Source organism: Poeciliopsis prolifica, unplaced genomic scaffold, assembly GCF_027474105.1.
Source record: "Poeciliopsis prolifica strain line A6 unplaced genomic scaffold, Auburn_PproV2 SCAFFOLD119, whole genome shotgun sequence".
Lineage (NCBI taxonomy): Eukaryota > Metazoa > Chordata > Actinopteri > Cyprinodontiformes > Poeciliidae > Poeciliopsis > Poeciliopsis prolifica.
Genome location: NW_026562494.1, coordinates 382501 through 405539, shown reverse-complemented (window position 1 = coordinate 405539; position 23039 = coordinate 382501). Strand labels below are relative to the sequence as shown.

The 23039-nt window shown below is 48.0% G+C and overlaps 3 protein-coding genes across 12 annotated transcripts in view; all 3 read right to left on the bottom strand.

The window, feature by feature from the left end:
* Positions 1-773: 773 nt before the first annotated feature.
* On the bottom strand, positions 774-12508 carry LOC129354799 (leucine-rich repeat flightless-interacting protein 2-like). 7 transcript variants are annotated; one of them, XM_055024333.1, is made up of 19 exons: positions 12360-12508; positions 11143-11229; positions 10193-10207; positions 10072-10119; positions 9182-9226; positions 9045-9094; positions 8504-8582; positions 8354-8389; positions 8144-8269; positions 7876-8046; positions 7711-7803; positions 7365-7457; positions 6957-7049; positions 5886-6006; positions 2774-2823; positions 2579-2690; positions 2416-2495; positions 2232-2336; positions 774-2161 (listed from the first exon to the last, which is right to left on the bottom strand). In XM_055024333.1, exons 1-19 carry the CDS (start codon positions 12447-12449, stop codon positions 2051-2053), a joined length of 1605 nt encoding a protein of 534 aa, XP_054880308.1. In that variant the 5' UTR covers positions 12450-12508; the 3' UTR covers positions 774-2050. The 7 variants fall into 7 exon arrangements, with proteins under 7 accessions (XP_054880308.1, XP_054880309.1, XP_054880314.1 ...); XM_055024334.1 differs by lacking the exon at positions 10072-10119; XM_055024339.1 differs by lacking the exons at positions 6957-7049; positions 7365-7457.
* A 1476-nt stretch (positions 12509-13984) lies between these two features.
* LOC129354798 (melanophilin-like) lies at positions 13985-20541 on the bottom strand. Of its 4 annotated transcripts, none has more exons than XM_055024330.1 (17): positions 20450-20538; positions 20253-20287; positions 19530-19643; positions 18350-18571; positions 17947-18059; positions 17833-17877; positions 17659-17717; positions 17496-17585; positions 17327-17429; positions 16719-16912; positions 16561-16641; positions 16227-16460; positions 15419-15589; positions 14881-15042; positions 14740-14787; positions 14450-14495; positions 13985-14170 (listed from the first exon to the last, which is right to left on the bottom strand). In XM_055024330.1, exons 1-17 carry the CDS (start codon positions 20459-20461, stop codon positions 14130-14132), a joined length of 1770 nt encoding a protein of 589 aa, XP_054880305.1. In that variant the 5' UTR covers positions 20462-20538; the 3' UTR covers positions 13985-14129. The 4 variants fall into 4 exon arrangements, with proteins under 4 accessions (XP_054880305.1, XP_054880306.1, XP_054880304.1 ...); XM_055024331.1 differs by having other exon boundaries at positions 17327-17426; positions 20450-20535; XM_055024329.1 differs by having other exon boundaries at positions 17833-18059; positions 20450-20541.
* Positions 20542-21828: 1287 nt separating this feature from the next.
* Positions 21829-23039, bottom strand: part of LOC129354803 (atypical chemokine receptor 3-like) — a 2912-nt gene continuing 1701 nt past the window's right edge. The window contains exon 2 of the mRNA XM_055024348.1: positions 21829-23039. This exon is cut by the window's right edge and continues 303 nt beyond it. Within this exon, the coding sequence (XP_054880323.1) occupies positions 22235-23039 (805 nt within the window). The 3' untranslated portion in view covers positions 21829-22234.

Sequence of the window (23039 nt, the reverse complement as noted above, 5' to 3'; positions counted from 1 at the left end):
TGCTGACCACCTCAGAGAGTCGGTCAGTGGTGGAGAAGAATCACACCAGAGTGAACAAGGCCAGCGGCCTGGTGGAGATCCTGAAGGAGAAAGGACCAGAAGCCTGTCAGAAGATGATCAGCCATGTTGAAACAATGGATCCTCCACTTTACGCCAAACTGGGTTCTTCCCAGAGCCCCAATTTCCAACAAGGTGAGTCCAGAACCTGCTACTGGTGACCCAAATGATCAAGTCTGGCAGGAAGTGAATGAATTAACTCAATTATTATGCTATACAGCTTGCCATACTGAAACTGTGGATGCTTCTCTGCTGATTTGTTAGAGCTGCTCCAGATGCTGTGCTTCAGCCTGAAGGAGGATGAAGGACCACAGGAAGAGGAAGAGGAAGAATAAACAGGATGTTTATTCAGTTGCTCCTCATGTTGAGGAGCAAACTTCCTGTTTCTAGAGCTGACGGTCTCCTGTTTTGTCCACCACTGTTGAGTTTTCCACATTGGACTTCAATAAAAGCCTTTAATTACATAACAGCTGTTATTCTGTCAGATGTTTCTCTGCTTCTGCACTGAAACTGTTCTAAGTCTGTTTCATGAAGCTGATCAAATTCAATCTGTTTATGTTTTTACATGGTGCTGCAGCAGTGAAGTCAGGCTTCATCTGATTCACTTTGCTGTCAGAAACCTAAACACTCACAACCAAAGAGCTTAAAGACGGAGGAGAGACGAGACGGAAAGCAGGTGAGTCCAGTCAGAGGAAACAGAACAGCTGAGGACAGAGGACAGCAGGAAACAACACATTTTATGGTTTCTTTTAAGGTTTAACTTGAACCATCTTATTATGTAATCATTCTGCTATTTTAATAATCCATGTTTTGCACTTTTCAACAGACAGAATAAAATGACAGATTTAAATCCTGGTTGTTCATCTGACAGCAAAGAGCAGCAGCAGAGAGGATGTTGATCATATTTATAACAAAAAGCAGAACATGAAACTCAACATGGAATCAGGTCACAGCTTCACCTCTCCAACTGAAACCTTTTCACAATAAATAGCAGTGAATCTAAAATGTCTGAGCCTTCGTCATGACGATGGGTTTATTCGATAGAGTTCTGCGCTGTGATTGGCTGTGTTGGCTTGGTTCTGTTCAGCTCCAGGATCAGAACCCTTCATTCATCTAAAGCTGCTGTTGTTACATCCTGGCTGTCAGGTAAAGTCCAATCATTCAGGTGAGTCCAGTGGCCACGCCCCCTTGCACTTCCTGAACAGCAAAGTGGGCGGGGCTACATTCACTGCTGGTTCTGTCTGGACCAGTTGAGTTTCAGAGACGTTTGTCTCAAAGTTCCACTTTTAGCCTGCAGTTCATCCACTTTCAGCAATAATCAAGAACGAGCCAACAGAGTGTTTCAAAAATAAAACGAGACAAAAAGATGAAGAGCAACTAAACTAATAACTGGTTAAAACGGCTGGATGTCCAGTCCGAGAGGAAACAACTAAAATCAGACCAAAGGTCACAGAAATGACAGAATAACGATTCAGCAAGAAAAGAGGAGAAAAACACAGAAACCAAAATATTAACTAAATCTGCAGAGTCCAGACCAGTTTGATCCAGTTTGATCCGGTTAGTGATAAAGAACTAACTAAAATGATTTAAATATAGTCAGAAAAACACTAAACAATATTTCAGAAAGAAAACAAAAACAGAAGAGAAAAACAGAGAACAATGTATAAACTAACTCTAAAGGTCCAGACCAGGTTGAACCGGATCGAACCACTTAGAACCGGGTTGAACCGGATCGAGCCGGGTTGAACCGGTTGGAACCGGATTGAACCAGTTAGAATTGGTTTGAACCTGTTAGAACTGGATCGAACCAGTTAAAACCGGGCTGAACCAGTTAGATCGAACCGGTTAGAGGAAACATTTTGGACGACCCTGAGCAACCTGTCTCAGCTTCAGCTCCTCCACCACCTGGTTCTGATTGTCTTCTGTTCACAAGTGTCTCTGAAATGTTCTGGACCTGGCCCAGCTGTCTGAAGACCCGGCCCAGGACGAACCTTCACTGCTGGGCCAGCAGGGCGTTCCTGTTGGCCTTCATCTTCTCCAGACGCTTGGACAGGTGGCTGTTGCTGACCTCCAGCTCCTCGATGCGGTCCAGAGCCGAACGGAGCTGGAAGGAGCCGTACGATTTTAACCAGAACCGGTCCGCACAGAAAACCAACCAAAGGTGGCGCTCTCACCTCTCTCTGCAGTCTTCTCTTCTCCACCTTCAGCTCATCTTCAATCTTCTCCGCGTTCTCAGACGCCGACTTGTAGCGGCACACCTGACCCTCAAGCCGCAGCACCTGAAGACAAAACCGTCCAGTTGAGACTGAGGGCTGGAGGACCGAGAGGAAATGAACCCATGGAAACATGAAGGCTGACATTTTGCTCCAGAGTCGTGACTTCCTGCTCAGATTTCACCAGCTTGAACTTGAGTTCACTGATCTGCCTGTTGGCGTCTCCTGGTGGAAACCAAGCAGAGGCATCAGGATTGATCCTGCAGCAGATCAACAGAGGAGAGATCAACACCTCGTCAGGAACTCACTCTGCAGGTCCAGCAGATGAGGGTCTATGCCGTTCTCCTGGGGGTTCGGCCCGGGGTTCTGAACTCCATCCACCCCGTTCCTCTGGTCCAGCTGAGACTGGAGAAGTCTGACCTGAACATTCAGAGATTAACATCATTTTCTAGAAGATGTTTCAGCCTGTTAAGTCTTAAAACCAAAAGGTTTCCAGATCGAACCTGATCCCGTAAGCCTTCTCTGTCATCAAACAGTTTCTTCATCCGCAGCTCTGAAACCAAACAGAGAGCAACAATCAATTACTTTCCCGAAGGTCAGCCTGAAGGTCAAAGCTCCATGAGGTGAGATGGTCGACTGCAGTCAGAGCTCCATCTGGAGGTCCAACAGCACAGCTCTGAGGAACTCCACTGTTAGCTTAAGACTCACTGGACGGAGCTTTGGACCCTCGTGGTGGAGATATTCAGCTGGTGAAATGATCATTATCTCCAATTTGATTTCATGAAAATTAATTACATTAATTACGATTGATTATCAAAAATTTACTTTCAATCATTTTATCTCAACTTCTCATGATTTCCAATGTGATCTGGGAACACAGAGAAGAAAGTCAGCTTACCCTTCAGGTGTAGAGAACATCACCTACTGATAAGTGGAACAAAACCACCAAAAAACACAACTCCAGGATTCAGATAAACATTTATTACTGGATATGAAAACTTTTCTACCCTCGTTTTTCAGAAACACATCTTCTCAGAAGAAACTTACTGATATACTCAGAAGACCAGTCATCCCAACACATTCAAACCTTCTCATCAGTCACCTCACACCTTCATCGGTCACCTCACACCTTCATCAGTCACCTCACACCTTCATCGGTCACCTCACACCTTCATCAGTCACCTCACACCTTCATCAGTCACCTCACACCTTCATCAGTCACCTCACACCTTCATCGGTCACCTCACACTTCATCAGTCACCTCACACCTTCATCAGTCACCTCACACCTTCATCGGTCACCTCACACCTTCATCAGTCACCTCTCACCTTCATCAGTCACCTCTCACCTTCATCAGTCACCTCACACCTTCATCAGTCACCTCACACATTTAGATTTCCAGGTTCTAACTCTTGATGTGAGTCTCTGCTTTCTTCTGGCTCTATCCAGAACTACCAGTCAACATGGTTTCTTCTGACAAAATCAGATGAACATGAATGTGTTTGATGTTCATGAAGACCAGCAGCAGAGGGCGTTCCTGGGCTCATGAAATCTTGCAATCTGTGTTGTCATTTTTCCTGCTGTCCAATCCGGGTTCTTCGTCTTCTATTTCTGGTTCCAAGGTGCCCAGCGGTGGAGCGATAACCTGGAGCTCATCCTCCATGGTGGATCGGTTCTGTTGCTGTGATGGAACCAGTTGGACATCCTCTTCTTCATCAGCCTCCTCACAGCTGTCCATGTCTCCAACCGATAGCTCCTCAGTAGAACCAACACTGGTCAGGTCCAGCCGCCGCCCCTCCTGGAGGCCCACCAGAGCCAGCTCAGGAACAGCCAAGGCCCTGATCTCTTCAGCGGTCACCTCCATGAACCTCCTGACTAAGGAACTTTGTCCAACACTGGAATGTGCTGATGAACTGAAGTTCCCTCTAAGCTCCTTTGAGTCTTTGGCTGAAGCCAGAACATGAGTTGGACTGTCAGACCTGGAGTCTGTTGAGTTCTTGTGAGATTCAGAAAAATGCGAGTCAACAAAAACAAAATCTCCAGACAAACTATTTAGAGGAGAATCAGGTGGACTGGCTTCAGACTCAGCGTTCAGCTGTACGTCTCTTGCTCCAGACCTCATCTCTTCTTCGTCATTAGTGGTAGAACGATCATGACAAGTTGAACAAACTCCTCTTGAGGAACCAGGTGGGTTCTCCTTCCTTTCTCTGGCTGAACCGACTCTTGGTGATGAAGAACATCCAGCCAGATGTTCTTCACATCCAGGACCTCCTGCTGTTTCTCTGGTCAGGCTTGTCAGAAGCCATGAGGAGAGTCTGGTTCCCCTCAATGGCCACACTGACTCATGTCCACCTCCATCATTCAGACAGGACTCACGTTCTACTCTGTTCCTTAGTGTGTTCTCCAAATCTGACATCCAGTGGTGGAGACACATCAGGATTTCTGAGAAGATTCTTGAGATTTCTACTACAAACCCTGGTTTATCCTCTAGTCCTTGGAGCAAATCTTGAACAGTCATCACCAGACCGGTCCACATTTCCTCTGGAGGAAAGGGGGACGCCCTCTTTGGGGTTTCAGGGAAAGCTTTGTGCACCTGAGCAGGTCTTTGGAGTGGTTCTCCAGTGCTCTGGTTCTCAGCAGGAGATGTGAAATGTACTGTGGTTTCCAGAATGGCCTCTGTCCTCCTGTCGGAACCGTCTTCACCACCTGCAGCCACAACCTTTGACTTGTTGGACTCGGCTGCAGCTTTAAGGCTGGGACCTTCTTCACTGAAACCTGAAACTTCATCTTCCACATTCCTGTCTTCATCTTGACTTTGGGATTCCAGATCTGAAGTACTCATATGCTTTTGTTCAAAGGTTGTTTCAGAGGAAGAAGATTCACTTTGAGGAGCCAAAGAGCCATCCTGCGTCATCGCCTCCTCAGATGGAGAGTTCAGTTTCTCAGCAGCTGAAAGGCCCAACACCATGGCTCGGTTATCCAGGATAATGTCTTGAGCCGATCGCGGTGGAACAAGTCTGGATCTGAAGACTTTCTGAGCTGGATCTTCTTTGCTAGGCTTTTTCTTGTTTGCCTTGTTTACATCCGCTCTAACAGGAAGCTTTTTGGTCGGATCTTTTTTACTTGCCTTGCTCCGTGTTTGTCTGTTTCTGCTTGGATGTTTCTCAGTTGGGTTTCGTTTTTCTCTGGATGGCCTGGGTTGGTCGCTCACAGAGGTCATGTTCTGTGGAAGTGACCTATTGTTGTCTTTGGGGTCATTTTGAGGGGTTTTGCTGCCATCTGCTGCTGCTGCTGCTGTGAAGCCTTCCCTGAAAGACCATGAAGACACGTTGGAAGACCAAACAGAGTCGACATTCAGGAAAATAGAAAGTAGGAGATTAACCGAGACGATAGCAGAAGGAGGATCACAGAGGAATTACAGGAGCTGGGTTGTTCTTCAGGATCAGGTCCACGAGTTAAAGAGCTGATTGAAAACCAGATATGCACCAGTCAATCATCAGTCGATGATTGACTGGTGCATGCGCTCTAGTCTCCTGTTTAGAAGTGATGATTAGAGGAAATCAAAGGTTTGGTTAGATGTCAGAAAGTCTTAGTAAAATAAATACTCCTTCCTACCGAGCATGCTCTCTCTCCCGCTGTGAGGCGAGTCCTCGGCCAATAGGGAGGGAGATTCCTCCTCGGTCTGGTCTGCGTCGCCGTTGGTGGCGGTGTCAGGAGAGACGGCCACGCCATGGGTCTATTGAGCAGAGAGTCGTAGCTTGGTAACTTTGAAGACAGTTTCTCTCTCCTTCCTGGCTTAATAGAGAAACATCTGCAAAACTTCTGCCTAGACTCTCGTCAGGTTCAGAACCAATGTGACGTCTCAAAGGCAGTTCCAGTCCTCAAACTTCACTGTTCGACAATTTTTGCATGCAACCCTGCTCTGGAACACCTGAATGAAAGACCTCAGGCGTTCGGTAGACATCCGAACTGAGTCCAACTCTTGTAAGATTGTATGTTCATGGACTGCAGTAAGGCAGAGTAAATGGGGGTCTCTCTCCTCTAAAGGGTTCCTGTCTGAATATGTGGTGGAACCTTTGAGTTCAAGGAATCTCTACATCAGTGTTACAGTGAACTTGTTTTCAACACTGAACTAATTCCTACACAGATTCAGATGTGGACTCTTGCTGGGCCACTCCAGAACTTTAATGTTAGGTTTTTATTGAGCAATTTTAGAGCTCTGTTATGGGTTTGTTTAACTTTTTAAGGATTTTCACCATCCAGAAGATGCCCGCTAGGTGCATCTTCTGGATGCACCTAGCGGGCAAAAAAACAAAAAAAAAAACAAGGGTTTGGGTGGGGGAGAAGAAGGCTTACATGGAGTTATGGTAAGGATCTGTTCCTTTGATTGTAAGGAACAGATCCTTACAATCAAACTGTAAGGATCTGTTCCTGACGGGAGGAACAACAGAGACGAAGAAGTTCTTCGTCAAAACAATTTCTATAGTTTACTCTGACAACGGATTTGCTAGGCAGGAAGGTTCCACAGTAAGGCCTGTCTGAGAACCCGCTGTAACCCCCAGGCTGTAGTTCCTGTGGAAGAGGAAGTTTCGGCAGACAGACCGAACAGAAAGAAACCAGAAGATCTTCATCACCAGGTGTCTGCGTCTCTGCAGGGTCAAAGTTGTAGTTGGGTTTTTCTGATACCTTCAGTGAGTCTCGCAGTTGAACCACCTCATCTGTGAGCCGGTCGCGTTCGATCCGAACGATGTCGGAGATTTCTCTGTGGCGCTCTAACGCCTGACACAGGAAGGAGGTAGTGAAGAAGGTTAGAGAGGAAACAAGGTGAGGAAACAGGAAACAAAGAGGAAAACAGCTTGGAGACGTTTCTCAGAGGCAGAGAATAACCAAACCACCTTCCTTGGTTCTGTTCTGTTGCTGTCAGGAAAAGACTGATTTAACTCAGCCAATCATGGTGGCTCTGCACAGATGGTAGCAGAGACAGGCATCACTCTGGATGCATCTTAAGTCCTGGGGTTAAATGTTCAGAGCAGGACCAGAGGACTGGTTCTGGTTCTGGTTCCTCTGCCTCTGAGAACAAGAGCAGCGTCCTACCGCGATCTTCTTGTCCTTCCACTGCAGAGCTTCCTGCAAGTCAGAGATCTCCTGCCGGTAGCTGCTGCTCTTCTGACGCAAATCAGAGACTTCCTGTCCACCAGAGGGCAGCAGAGAGCAGGAGGAGGAGCAGGAGGAAGAGCAGCAGGAAGAGCAGGAGGAAGAGGAAGGTCAGGAGCAGGAAACAGGAAGCGTTAGTTTAGATGGAACAAGACGATGGCCTGGCAGCTAGTCACTGTGGATGACCTTTGACCCTTTCTTCTCTACAGAACTGATTTCATTCAGAAACAATGTAGAGTTCTCCTGGTGAAGGTTTGACTAGGCCACTCCAGTGCTTGTGTCTCACCGTCAGCAGCTCGTTGCTTTGCCTCAGGGTTTCCTCTGTTTGCTTGAACTGGACCTTCAGGACGCTGTGGGCCTGGCGCTCACGCTCCAGCTCCTGGAGAGACATCAGACCAATATCTAACAACGCCTTCATTATCACCGTCGTCATCATCATCATGTTCCTCACCTTGGTGGCGTCGTCCCAGTGGCGCCGGGCCTCCCACAGCAGCTCCTCCACGTCACTCAGCTCCTCCATCAGGTTCTCCACCTGGAACATCAGCGCCGTCTTGTCGTTGTGCAGCTGAGCGTTGGACACCATGGCCCTGCGGTACTTCTCCTCCGCCTCCGCCAGCGAGTCCTGCACAGGCACGGGTCACATGGTCAGTCCTGTTGGTTCTGTCCGGACCGGACCGGTTGGGAGTGTCCGGATCTGTGGTCAGGCTGACAGCTGACACCTTCATCTCTCTGATCGAGGCCTCCGTTTCCACAGAGAACGATGTGTCACAGCTTCCTCGGCGTGACGAGGCTCCGCCCAGAGAGGCCAGTGTGGCGGCGGACAGCGTGGACGCCGTCCTGGAGCCCTGAGGGACAGCAAGAGAGAGAGAGAGAGAGACGGTGAGGACCAACTCTATCCTGTCTGACCAGTGCAGGGTCAGTGACCTCACCTTGTCAATGAACTCCCGGTCCGTCCTCTCCTCCACCTGCACACACAGAACCTGATCAGTAACCGTCCAATCCAATCAATTAATCGACTTCATCGCCTGCGGCTCCCCAGAGAGCCAGCAGAGGGAGCTAGAGGGCGTTAACTCTCTCACCACGGGGCTGGCCCGGGCCGAGCTGGCCCTGGAGGAGGCCCGAGAGCTGGAGGCCAGGAGGCCGCCATAGTCCGAGGGCTAGGAGGGAGGAAGGACAGGAGACAAGGAAAGGACACAAGAAAAAGGAAAGAAATAAAGAATGTGTTAGTGAAGAGGAAAGATGAAGATTATCAGAGCTACAGGGTGATGTTAGAGCCAGCTCAGACCAGCTCAGACCAGTTCAGACCAGCTCAGACCAGTTCAGACCAGCTCAGACCAGTTCAGACCAGTTCAGACCAGTTCAGACCAGCTCAGACCAGCTCAGACCAGTTCAGACCAGCTCAGACCAGTTCAGACCAGCTCAGACCAGTTCAGACCAGTTCAGATAGCTTTAAACTGGTTCAGTTCTTGCCACTAATAAAACAGGGCAAGGAAAAACTAGTTCAGACCGGTTCTGACTAATCTAGACCAGTTCCTTCTCTCAGGTCTGTTCATCCAGAGGAGCTGGGCTGGATTCTGGTCCAATGAACCTGGACCTCCATCTGGTTTCTGGTCCACTCACCGGTAGCTGCCCCGGCTGCCCACAGACATTCTCTCCTCATCATCAGAGATCTACAGACAAACAATTACAGGATCACTGCAGCTGAGCGCAAACACAGAAGAAGAAGAAAGAGAAGAAGAAGAAGAAGAGATACAGACCGAGGTGTGTCTCCGAGAGAGACGAGAGTAACGCTCGCTGTCCTCCTGAAAGGCCATGAAGAAGAAACGTGTTAAAGGAGGAGAAGAAGGAGTCTGCAGGAGGTTCACCTGACAGACAGCGAGCAGGGCAAACAGCCTGACAGACAGCGAACAGGGCAAACAGCCTGACAGACAGAAACAGGGCAAACAGCCTGACAGACAGAAAACAGGGCAAACAGCCTGACAGACAGAAAACAGGGCAAACAGCCTGACAGACAGAAAACAGGGCAAACAGCCTGACAGACAGCGAGCAGGGAGTGAATTCACAGCATGGAGATGAAATAATAATAAAACTATAAAAGAAAAAAAAATGAAAAATCATATTTTAAAACAGAAACTGTTTTTTGTTAAATATCTTTTGCTTTACTGATAAACATTATTTTAAAAGATTTATTTTAACATTTAAAATTAACTAAAATCAAAGTTTCTGTTATAAAGATTATTAAACAATAAAAACATTTTTAAAATTGGAATGAATGAAAGCAGCAGACATGAATAAAATAATTCAATGATCATCTGGAGCAGAGCGGATCATGCAGAACCCGGATCAGAACCCGGCTCAGAACCAGGATCAGAACCCGGATCAGAACCCGGATCAGAACCAGGATCAGAACCCGGATCAGAACCCGGATCAGAACCAGGATCAGAACCGGGATCAGAACCCGGATCAGAACCCGGATCAGAACCCGGATCAGAACCCTACTGAGCACGTGCAGAACAGACAACATGCAGCCCCTTCTGGTTGCAGCAGCTCTCAGTGGAGGCCCGGTTCCACCAGAACCAGGAGAACCGGACCCGACACGCCACACTGGAGCTGTGAAGGAGGTTCTGCTGGACAGAACCGGTCCTACCATCCACTGCTCGATGTGACCCCACTTGTTATCCAGACCATAATACTTCTGAGGAGACCAGACCATACAGAGGGTTAGAGGCAGGAACAGGAACTGGGAGAACTGGGAGAACTGGACCTACCTTGGAGTGAAACAGCTGCACCACATGGAGAGGAAGAGGAGGAGGAAGAGGAAGAGGAGGAAACAAGAGAAGGAGGTCAGGCTGGTTCTACTGGACCGGACCTTTAAAAGTTCTGGATTCATTTTTTAATCAGTTTTGCTGATCTTTTTCTCCAATTTCTTGGATTTTTCTGATATTTTCTGTCTTCATGGTCTGAAAAAACATTTCATTCAAAACTAGATGCATAAATTAATACTGATGTAATTGAATAATTAATAATCACTCAATCTAATCAATAAATAACATTCATATCAAAGTCACTGGTTTTCTTTGATCAAAAGTACGTAGATCAATTTTTAAAATCTTATTTTTTGTTCCTCTCTATCTATTTTTCTTGTTTCTTTCTCTTTTTTAAATCATTTTTATGTTTTTATTAAGATTTGATATTTTTTCTTTCTCTGGATTTTGACCTCATTTTTCCATTTTTGTTTTCTTCCAGGTTTTGCTGTAACATTTCTTTGTTTTTACTCTAAAATCAGATTTTCTCTCAGATTATTATTCTGGATTATTTCCTGCAGTTTTTCTTCTGATTCATTTTCAGCATTTTCCAGGTTTCCTGTCTGTTTCCCAGGTTCTGATCCGGGTTCTGTTCCTGTACAAAGTTCTTGTTAATCTGGAGGTAAGCTCCTTTGTCTCCATGGTAACCAGAGTGACTGGACCCAGAGCCTTCAGAACCTTTAGAACCTTCAGAACCTTCAGAACCTTCAGAATCTGTTTGGTTTCATCATAAACTGTAAAGTTTTAATTAGACTCACCGCAGCAGCTGATCCTGATCCTCTCAGCCTGACCTTTGACCTGCTATCACATGACCCCATCAGCTGCTCTGACCCGTCGTGACAGACTGATCTGTGATCCAATCAGCTGTCAGATCAATAACCCCACCGGAGTGATTTCAGAATAAGAGCGCTCACCTCCTTCTGCTGCCTCTCCAGCTCCTTCATCCGGATCTCTCGGGCCTCGGCTCTGGCGGCCCGCTTCGCCGCCAGCCGGGCCTCGGCCTGCGGAACACACTGATCCATCAACAGATGTCTCCAATCATCAATAATCGATCAAACATAAAAACAGGAAAGAAACTTTTTTCACAGAGGCTGGGTGTGATTACCGCGGCGGCCAGCAGGGGGAGACAGAGCGCCTCCATGTTTAAATGTTTTTACACTTAAACTTTATTTACATGAATAAATTAACTTTAAACGGAAACGTTTTATTTATAAATATGTTTTTTATTTTAATTCCTGGTTAATTTTATTTCTAATGGTTTTTGTCTCTAGTTGAAGTGAAATTTGTTGATTTAAGGTTTTCAGTCAGTGATGAAGATGAAGACGATGATGATGATGATGATGATGCTGTCTGAGCTGTGGATTATTACTGGATTACAGCGAGCAGGTCAGACAGTCCCAGTAACAGACCAGTCTGCTGTGGCCGCTCCCAGGAGGTCAGTGGGAGGAGGAGACCCCCAGTTTACGGCTGGTTCTGACCGGATCTGGGTCAGAGACCAGAACCAGTCTGAGGACGGACAGGACCAGACGGTACCAGCAGGAGACCAGCATCACAGTCATCACCAATCAGCCTCATTGATTGATGCCCAGTTATACCAATAATCAGCTGATGGTGGAACCTGAGTGAATGGACCAACTGGTCACCTACTGGTTTCAGACCAACCAGCTGGACCCAACTGGTTGGTCCAACTGCTTGGACCGATTAACTGGATCTGGTTGGTCGTCCCGGTACCACTGACTGTAGGGAGGATGAGACTGTAGGTGGTTCTGGTTCTGATGGTCCCCCATAGACATGTGAGGATTTAATGGGTCCAAGATCACCTGATGCTCCTCATAAATCACAATCATTTCCTCATAAATCACAATCATTTCCTCATAAATCACAATCATTTCCTCATCAATCAGAATCATTTCCTCATAAATCACAATCATTTCCTCATAAATCTGAATCATTTCCTCATAAATCACAATCATTCTGATTTTAATTCCCAATAAACCAGTTCGACATCTGAGCTTATCAATCAGCCTGGTTGTTATTGATTACCTATTTTATCATTGATCATTCTGATAATCAGCCTGCCTGGTTACCCATCATGTGTATTGATGATGAAGATGATGATGATGATGTTTACCTCTCGCGCTATCTGGCTCAGCGCATCCTCCTCCGCAGCCAGCTTGTCCCGGTTCGGAATCCTCTTCCGGCCCGGGCCCTGGGTTCCCATGGTTCCGGATGGCTCTACCTGCAGCCGAGCCCTCCTGAGGTTCGGGACATGCGGTTCTGGAGGTGCAGCAGCAGAAACGGCCCGGTTCCAGTGTTAACCCCGCCAGTTCGGTCACCTTGTCTCGGTTCCGAGTCCTGATGGACCCATCCCTTAGAACTTTACGTGCAGCCGAAATATCACCTCGGTTCTGATTCAGCCCGGATCACTCAGACCTGTGACCCGGACTATCCAGAACCCATGATTTTTCCGTTTCCTTGTAAAATTAGAGGTTCCGTTAGTGCGGTTCGGTGCTGATGGGTCCGCTCTGCCGCTGCAGGTGGCGGTTAGCTGCTCCCAGTCAGACCACCGAACCGGACCAGCGTCAGGGTGAGTATCAGAGTCCGGGTGGCTCAGCGGCCCAGTTCGGGCCGCCGCGACGGAGCTCCGGCAGCCGAGAGCAGAGCGCCGAGCCGCGGTCCGGTGAGCTGCTGCCGCACCGAGAGCCGGAGACACGGATCCACTGCGGAGGAGAGGCGCGGCGCGAGCGAGCGCGGAACTCCGGCGCGGCGGAAGTACCCCTACAAATTAAGAGCCCGCGACGATAAGAAAATGAAAAAATGGCCACCAGAAACGGAACCAGGGTATTGAAAGGTCATTTTAAGATCCGACCAATTGAGATGTAAAATATTAAAATACGGCGGCGTGTCAGGGCGAAAGGTAGAATAAAGTAATACATTTCAGCCAGAAATATCAACAATTTTGAGATTAATCTCAGAAATGTTTTAGAAAAATAATTAGCTAATTTCTGAAAATCTCTGAAAAGTCAGAAATGAATCTCAAAATGTCTGGGATTCATGTTTTATTCCAACATTTCAACTCAGAAATTTTTATTTGTTCCCAGAATTTGGTCCAGTCCCCCACACACACACACACACACACACACACACACACACACACACACACACACACACACACACACACACACACACACACACACACACACACACACACACATATATTGTGGCAAACTCCCAGGGTGGTATGATGTCGGGCGGCTGCACCCGTTCCCTCCCATCATGGCTGGTCAGCAGCGTGTTTCCAATCATGAGAGATCAATAACTGCTGAGTTGTTTATTGAACAGAAGCTAAACACATCATCATCATCAGTCCTTCAGCAGATGCAGAGGGAACGGTAATCAGGTGTGGCTGGACAAACTGAACCAGTGATATGTGATTAAAGAGTTAATTTAAATAATTTCACCAAGGGTGTGATTACTTTTCCACTCAAAGTCAATGGATTTGACAGAATAAGTGAAATTATGATTTAAAATCAGACTTTGTGGTTTAAAAGTAAAAGAAGAAGAAATTATTAGGAGGAGAGATCCTCTTCACAGCTATGTGCCAATTGTAATCTTGAAGAATCTTCTAGAACTTCCAACTTCCAATCAGATGGAAACAGAATCCTGAAAGGATCATTCCTTGAATCTCAGAAGGAATCTCTGGTTCTGTTGGACCTGTCTGGTGGTAAAGAACAGAATAAACCAACCCAAAGATCCAACCCTTCAGGTTCAAACTCCATCTGCAGGTTTTCTGAACTCCATGATGTTCCTCTGATTGGTTGTGTGTCCCGGTTCCGGTCCGTGAACGTTGATGAAGAACAGGAGGAAGAGGAATGAACTACATCCTGAAACCGGGCCTGGTTCAGAACATGTTGCTGGATCTCCAAGGAGCGCCGTTACTCTCTGCCAACAACAATAACAAGTTAGAGCAGATCAGCGCCGCTCAGGTGGATCAATAACCAGCGGTGGGCAAACATCAGCTAATGTGATAAAAGCAGAGCTAAATTATTGCTTAGCATATAGGACTAGCTTCTACTAATTACTATGTTGTTAGAGCACTTTAGCAATAGCTTCTACTATGTTGCAATAGCGCTTTAGCATTGTGTTTTAGGGTTAGCACAGGTAACTGTAGTTAGCACTGCCCACCACTGCTATAACCAATAAGATGAAACCGGTTCTCACTGGGCAGGTCTGACGCAGTCCGTTTCTTCTGATGAGATCCAAAAACCTGCAGGGTTTCATCAGAACAGAACCTTTTTATTAGAACAACGTCGTCTGCATAGAACATGAGCTGATTAACAAAGTTTAACAGTTCTTGTCCAGAATCACATAGAGACATGATGATGGACAATTTCATCTGACTGTGTCTCAGCTGAACGGATCTGGTGTCTGTTCACTAAACCGGGTCGAACCTGGACCAGGAAACATCTGAAAGTCAGATGAAGAAGGACAGCTTCTGATCTCAGACTGACCTTCTTCTTGGCGCTCAGAGCTGCGATTTTACTCTCAATGTCCGACACCTGGAGAGCAAAGACACACAGTGAAGGACCAGCAACCCAATGTCCACACGTCAAAGCCGAGATGTTATGGATCAACAAAGATGGCAGACCAACCTCGCTCTCGGCGCTCTGTACTCTGGCGGCGGTCAGCGCCACCACGTCCTCCAGCTCCGACAGCTCAGAGTCCGTCGTCCCTCCAAAACGATTCTTAGCGCTTTGCTCGAGTCGCCGCAGCTTAGACTCCAGCTCGTAGGACTGTCCGGCCGTGATGTACACCTGGACAGGTAGGAGGACAGACACAGACTGGTCATCGGACAGGAAGCTGATGGTGATTCTGATGAAGCTGACAGAGCTGAAGGTCAAGGGAACACACTGAATTCCTGCTAGGATCCTCTTTAGGTTCCAGAAGTCTTCTGCTTTAGTCAACATTTTCTAACATAGAGGAACCGATGGCGTGAGTTCTAGTCATGATTGGTGCCGGTGAGGAGCTTGATGGAACCGGACCCTAACTGGACCCAGTGTTTTCCCTGGTTAACTGGACACACAGCAGCCAGTGGAGGGTTAAAGCCAGTCCGGACATTAGCTCATGCTTCAGCTCATGCTGTGGGGGCTGGTCTTAGTGTAGGGATGGCAGGTCACGTTGGAAGCTTACATTTTCCTCAAGTTCCCTGAAAGCATCATCGGCCTGCTTTACATCAGGGCCAACTAAGGGGGACCTGTCGATCGGCTCTGCGAGGCCGTACTCGACCATTGCGTTTTCTGTGGCGTTAATGGTTCTCAGGACCTCAGTGGTGAGGTCACAGAGGGCGGCGGCAGTGGATCTCTGAAAGCCATGTAGAGGGACAGATGTTAGCAGCTGGAAAACAACATCTGCAGCAGCTACCAGACTGGACACCCCCAGATCCTGGGGTCGGGTCTGGACGACTTCTCTAACTCAGGTAGATCCTGGTGCATCTGGCGGTGTGGCCACCACCCACTACACACACTGCTATACACACTTGTTCACCGATCCTTCCCGAGACCTTCAGTGAAGGAATCATATCATTAGCCCTTAAATTTTCCAAGCCAGAGGACAGAGCTGAGGTGCAAGTGAAGGTGATTTCAGTGTTCATCCATCCCTGGTCCAGGCAGGTAGCTGCTTCACATCAACACAACCTGACAGGAGTATGGTGAGGCAGGAGGCGGGCTGTTAGTGAGGAGGTTGTCATGCACCGAGATTAGAGCTGTTCAATGCAGATCTTTGACCTTCTTCTGAGCTTCATGCTGAGCTCTCTAACAGGAAGTTCTTTGTCCTGAGCTGGTCTGGACTTTGTTCTGGTGGAATGACGCTTTCTGCATGCTGATGCTTTCAAACAGGAACCTGGAGGTTCAGCAGCAGTACTTGGTTCAAAGCAGAGGTCTGGGCAGGAAGTTGGTCTCCAGGTTCCTGTTTGCTGCTACTCTCTGAGTGACTGTCGTACCTTTTGAGCCTCTGTTGGCATCTCGTCGCTGGACGAGCTCAGCTCCTTGTCCTTCAGGGAGTCCAGAGGGACCACTGGTCCTCCTCTGACGCCAGAAGAGCCTTTAGTCCCAGGGAAAGGCTTTTTCCCAGCCTCATCATCTGACGACAGGCCTTTATCACTCAGGTTTCCTGCCAGCTCACTCAGCTTCCTCCTCAGCTTCTCCTCCTCATTTGGAGCTGACGAAGTCAAGGCCTGTTGGAATGAGCAACTTTACTGGATTTGAGTCTAAAGTGACTGATGGTTTGTCATCTTCTCATGCGAGTCAAGGATTTAAGGTTGTGTTCTGTCTTACCTCATCAGCAGGAGTCATCTTCTCCTCCAGACGGCTCAGCAGGCTCTCAATGGCGAACATCCGCTTGTTCAGTTCGTTGATCTGAAAATGAATCCAGACAGAAAATGTCACAGCCTCTCTCCTTCCAGACTCGGTTCTGAATGTCTGTGTGTCCTTACAGGCGGGGCTTGGCCCAGGTTCTCCTGGGAGGAGGCTCGGCTGTTCTTTCTGCGGTGGTGGGGTTGCTGGTGAACAGGTTGATACCTCTGGTACTCTTCCTCGTCGGAGGTGTCGACATACTGCTGCCTCGCCACCGAGGAGCTGATCTTCGACAGAGAGCGGGTCCGGACCATCCGGTTGTCTGCATGCTCATCTGATTATGCAGTGTGTGGAAATAAATGCACATCAAGGGACAGACAAGTCTTTCTGATTTGAACGTTCTAGTTTAAAAGACATCCTCTGTTTCTCTTGGAGGTCTCCAGACTTTTCCCCCTGCTACTAAAAATTCATCGAGGAGATTCTAGAGTGTTTCTGTCCTTCAGACAAGTCCTACATTCATCATTAGGACTTGCCCTGAGGTCTCCTGTTAGTGGAACATGGATGGCTCCCTGAGGTTTTCTTACCATAAATCCCAACGGCCTCAGCTGATTAAGCAGGGACTCTACTCTGAACTACTGAGTTCACAATGAAATCCCATCCGTCCAGCGGACAATGAACTCAGACAGAATATGTACAGTATGCTCCAGTATGTGGGAGCCTTTAGAACATGTTATGTTGGCATGCTGACCGGGTCTCATGGCATAGCGGTCCAGACTCTTTCTGCGGTTTCCTCGGTGAGTGTAGTAGTCGTAGTCCCCGTCGTTCCGGTAATACCGATCATCCTGCATCTGCTTTCAAACAGCGTCATGAGACACGTGTCTTCCTTAGAACCAGGTCTTCATCAGCCCAGGCTTTACCTGCTCAGAAGGTCGCCGTGAATGAGGAAGGTAGTCCTCTGAGTCAAAGTCCATGGGATGAACCGACAGCAGACGTTTGTTCTTCCTCATCTAGACGGGACACAGCTGCTTCAGTTACTCCGCTCTGACTGAACCCACAAAGCCTCTTGGTGTTCCTGTTTACCACTTTGTAGCGCTGAGCCTCGCCCTCTCCGGGATCATCCTCGGTGCCGTTGTATCCATCTAAAACAAAGCAGCGGACGGGGCTTACTTGGACTATTCCATAGAGAATCACATGCTGGACCTCTGGACCTGCAGGACGTTCTGGAAAACTGGACTGGCTTGTTGAGAGACTTACGGCTGCGGACATCCGGCATGCTCTGGGTGTCGTCATCACGACCACCTGAACCAGAAACACGGACAGGATCAGAACAACCGGACCAAGGTCCAGAAGCATCACAGTGAGACTCACCGTCTCCGTTCAGGCGCTTGTACAGAGACCGCATCACCTTGGCGCTGCCGAAGCGTTTGAAGCGGTTCCTCACGTTGTCATGGTACCAGCCCAGAGTGCCCATCTTCAGCACCCTGAAGCACACAATGAACAGAACTGAACCACCCAAAGGCCCAGTCTGTAGGACCGGCAATGGATCCAGGACCGACAGTCCGGTTCTGATCCACAACACATTAAGACAGAACTGAAAGCAGATTGAGTCAAGACAGAGAGTTAAAGAGACACCTGTCCGTCCGTCCATCGAAATGCCTCTTTACCTCCACAGCTGTCTCCAAATGTCTCTCTCTCTCTGTCTATCATTGACCCGTCTCTGACCTGCCACCTCCATCTGTCCCCCTGTTGTCCCTGTCCCTCTCTGTCTCACCTGGTCATGCGGCAGTTGTCACACACCCAGCCGTGCTCCTTCTTGTTGTAGCGGCTGCAGGACTTGCAGGTGAACATGCAGCAGTCCAGGCACTGCCTCTTGCTGTTGACCAGGAACTTGAAGGGCTGCAGGCATCGGATGCAGAGCGAGTCGGAGACATTCCTCTCCGAGCCCAGCAGCTCCCGCTTCGTGTCCTCCTTCTCGATACGTGTCTTCAGCTCGCTGCAGATAGGAAAGACAGGAACCACGGTGAACCACACAGCACTCCACTTCCTCTGATCCTGGAAAGCCAGAATAAGGGCAGCTGCCCAGGGCGGCACAGAGAGGAGGGCGCCCAACAACAAGACTAGAAAATTCAGTCTAAAACAATAGATTCATCATGATTTAGAAGTATACAGACTAAAATACACAATTTGTTGAAAACACTTAACATTCAGAGCCAAAACTGAACAAAATATACATTTTACATTTAAAATGAAGCAACTTTCATAACTCCTCGGTTTGCTGTTTTAGCTTCACCGAGATCAAAGTCACTAAAGAAAAGCTTTTTAAACAAAAACTTGCTTTCTTTATTATTTGTTTGTTTAACCTCTTAATATGTTTCTAATATTGAATAAAAAGGCTTGAGAGACTAAATTAATAATCTGGCAATTTGTTAAATCAATTAGTCAAAAGAATAATCAATCTCTAAAACATAAATGTTTTGGCCTGACATGTAGAGGAGTTAGTTTCTTCTGTTTTCTGCTAAAATAAAAATAAATGAATAAAATCTGATACTGGCTTCATTTGAATAGTTAGGTAGGGGGTCTAGTAGGAGGTTCTTGCCCAGGGCAGCAGGGGGTTCTTGCCCAGGGCAGCGGTTCTGTTAGAGCCGCCCCTGGGCCGGATCAACCTGCTGCTGCTGATCAGCTGTTAACCTCCTGATTCCTGGCTCTGCTGCAGCAGGATCTGATTTCCACGGTGGAAATGTGATTTGAGCCGCAGAGCCGCTCCGCTCCCTCTGCCTCCGGGGCTGATGGGAGTTGGAGTCTCCAGCGGAAACAGAGCATCTTTGTTATTCCAGAGCGTGTGACGACGGCGTGATCGGCTGCAGCAACAACAGCATCTTTCACGCTCACATTCCTGCTGGTGTCACATGAGCCGGGATGTGAACAGAACCAGAACCTCCACCTGGACCTACGTCAGCCTCTCCTCCTCCTTCTTGCGCAGGTTGAAGTCGCGCTGGATCACCTCCCACACGTGTTTGGCCTCTTCATCAGTCAGACGGGAAAGATCCAGCTTCCGCTCCATCTTCCTGGAACAGAACCAGACATTACGGCCTGATGCAGGAGTTCCTCAGGGTCCAGCTGTGGGAACCCGTCTGGTGTGAACACATGAAACTGAAATCTCCCAATAATCTGGGCATAAATAGACATCATTAATTATGAGAAACTCAGAGGCAAAAACATCAATATCACTTCAGCCAACTTTAATTAACAATATTCAGAGAAAAACATAAACCTATTGTAAAAAAATTACTTTATATTATTTAGAAAACATGAACAAAAATCTCCTGTTTGTGTAGAAATGGAATAAAATCTAATATTTTAATGTATGTTTCAGGAAAATATGCAAATTAATAAACTTTGGTTTCATCCTGAGTCAATAATTAAAGAAAAAAACATTCTTATATCACAAAGCAAAACAAAACAGCAGATTTATCTTCAGATGCTTTAAAAATCATAAATCATGAATCCTGAGCTTTGGAGCCGCTGTGGCCTTTATGCTCACAACCACGATCCAAACTGTCACAGGATCAGCTGCAGTTAAATCAAATTCAACAAAACAAACAAATAGAGACGATATTAGATCAAATCTAATAATCTATAATCAATAAAGTGGATTAAAGAGGATAAAAACTTACGTCAGTGTCTGTGTGAGACGCTCTGCTGCTGCTGACTGAAGAAATGAGACGGAAAACCCGAAAACATCAGATGATCACTTGAGCAACACACTGAGGCAGAGCCAGCGTTTCATAAGGACAGGAAGTGACATCACCGGGGAAAACAGCCTGGACACTCCTGGAGACACATGGAAACACCTGGAGACTCATGGAAATACCTGGAGACTCATGGAGGCACCTGGAAACTCATGGAGACACCTGGAAACTCATGGAAACACCTGGAGACTCATGGAAACACCTGGAGACACATGGAAACACCTGGAGACTCATGAAACACATGGAGACACATGGAAACACCTGGAGACTCATGGAGGCACCTGGAAACTCATGGAGACACCTGGAAACTCATGGAAACACCTGGAGACTCATGGAAACATCTGGAGACACATGGAAATACCTGGAGACACATATGGAGACACCTGGAAACTCATGAAAACACCTGGAGACTCATGAAAACATCTGGAGACTCATGAAAACATCTGGAGACTCATGAGGCACCTGGAGACATGGAAGCACCTGGAGACACATATGGAGACACCTGGAGACTCATTGAAACAGCTGGAGACTCATGGAGACACCTGGAGACTCATGGAAACACCTGGAGACTCATGGAGACAGAACCAGGTCCTGACCTGGTTCTGTCAGGACCTGGGTCAGGTCCTGACCTGGGTCCTGACCTGGATAAAGGGGATAAAAATGTGAAATCAGACCCTCCCGGCCGACTGGGAGGGTCACTGACCAGTCCTCCCAGTCGCCCGGTCAGTGACCCAGATGTCTCTTGAAGCTGACAGAGCTGCAGTTTGTGGTTCTGACCAGCAGAGGGGGCTCTGTACAACTCTAACTAATTAGTTGTTGTGGTGCCTTCAGGGACTGCAGGAGAAAATGGTCTGACATAAACCTCAATCTGATTGGCTTAAAATTTAATTACAGTTAACAAAAGAAGAAATCAGTAATTAATTATTTAAATGAGCAGCTTGATTTAGAAATTAAGTTATGATTCTGTTGAAACTGATTTTTCCCACAGTCCCTGAATGTGACGCCTTCAGGAACACACACAGCGTGGGATTTCACAGGACCAGAACCGTGTTGGGATGGGTCGAGCAGCAGAACCGTCTCCAGGGTTTCCTGGACCCGACTCGTCTCTCTCTCTCCATTCCTGCTTCCCATTCCTACCGTGTCCGGTTGCCATGGATACGCGGCGAAATGAGGCCCCTTGATGAACCACAGACTGAGACTGACGTCAGACCAGCTTATGGAGACAGACCTGGTGACTGAGCAGGGGTTTCTGGTGGCCGTGGTAACCTCAGTCGCCCTGTCTGTGTGTAGGGGGGTTGAAGCCCACCACCTCCCTGTTTCACCATGGCTCAGGTGAAACAAGACCCAGTTTCATCTCTCTATCAGTGGAAAGAATTTAGTTATTCAGCCTCAAAGAACTAAATCAAAGTTTATATTTTCAGTCATATTTTCACCAAGTTCATGGATTTAGTTTTAAGCTAATTCTCTTCAGACTAAATATTTGGTTAACTCTCGACCGAAATGAAATATTTAGATTCAAGCTGATCAGCTATTTAAAAAAATACTTAAATGATAACGATATAAAGCAAAAGTTGTTGACGGTTCCGTCTGCAGATCCATCTGCTTTATTATGGACTCACACTGATCAACCCTGAACATCAAGAGCTTCAAAGCACCAAACGGATCTGCAACCCGGACAGAAGAAGTTCTGGACAGTCTCTGTGGATCCGTTCGGTCTTTCACTGAAACGTCTGATGAAGGAAGCACCGTTTCTCTCGAGTTTAGACCGTCAGTTTCCTGCCAGCATGTGTCTGCAGGTCTACAGATGTTCATGGTGACTGATGAAAGACCATTGACCTTTGACCCACATGATTCATCATCTGACATCTAAACCTGCTCCAGGTTCTAAAGAAGCCGTTGGGTTCGCCTCAGGTTGGACCTCGGGGGTCCATCAGGACAGCAGAGTTCTCTGTCTGTGAGGCCTGCGAGGAGTCCATGAGTCTGACCCGTCCAGTCCTGGAGGAGAACCTGAAGCTGAAGGCCTTCATCAGGTCGTCCCTGTAGCTTCTGTGCCAGAGGTTGTAGAGGACGGGGTTGACGCAGCAGTGCACCAACGAGAAGCACTGCGTCAGGTGCAGCGCCACATCCAGGAAGCTCTCCATCCGGCAGGTGAAGGGCAGGACGTTCATCAGCGTCAGAGTGTCCAGCAACAGGACGGCGTGGAACGGCAGCCAACACACCAGAAACACCAGGATGTAGGAGAGGACGATCCGCCGGCTGACCCGGCGCTCCGGGTCCGAGCTGGGAGGGACGGCGGCGACCAGGAGCAGGTAGGAGACGGCGATGATGGGGAAGGGGACGGCGAAGCCGAGCACCAAGAAGCTGAGCTGGACGCCCACCATCCAGTCCCGGCGGTTCTCCAGCGGGTACACGGATCGACACACGGCGCCGTCGCGGTGGGGGGACCGGGCAGCCCGCAGGAAGTAGGTATCGGGAACGGACGCCGCCAACGCCAGCAGCCAGAGCGACGCGCAGATCAGCCGCCGCAGCGTCTTCCTCCTCCAGCTGAGGGCGCCAGAGAGCAGCGTGGCGGACAGGTAGCTGTCGACGCTCATACAGGCGAGGAAGAAGATGCTGCTGAACAGGTTGAGGCTGAACACCAGATGGGTGACCTTACAGACGACCTCTCCGAACGGCCACAGTCCGCCCTGCAGCAGAGACGTGACCCAGACG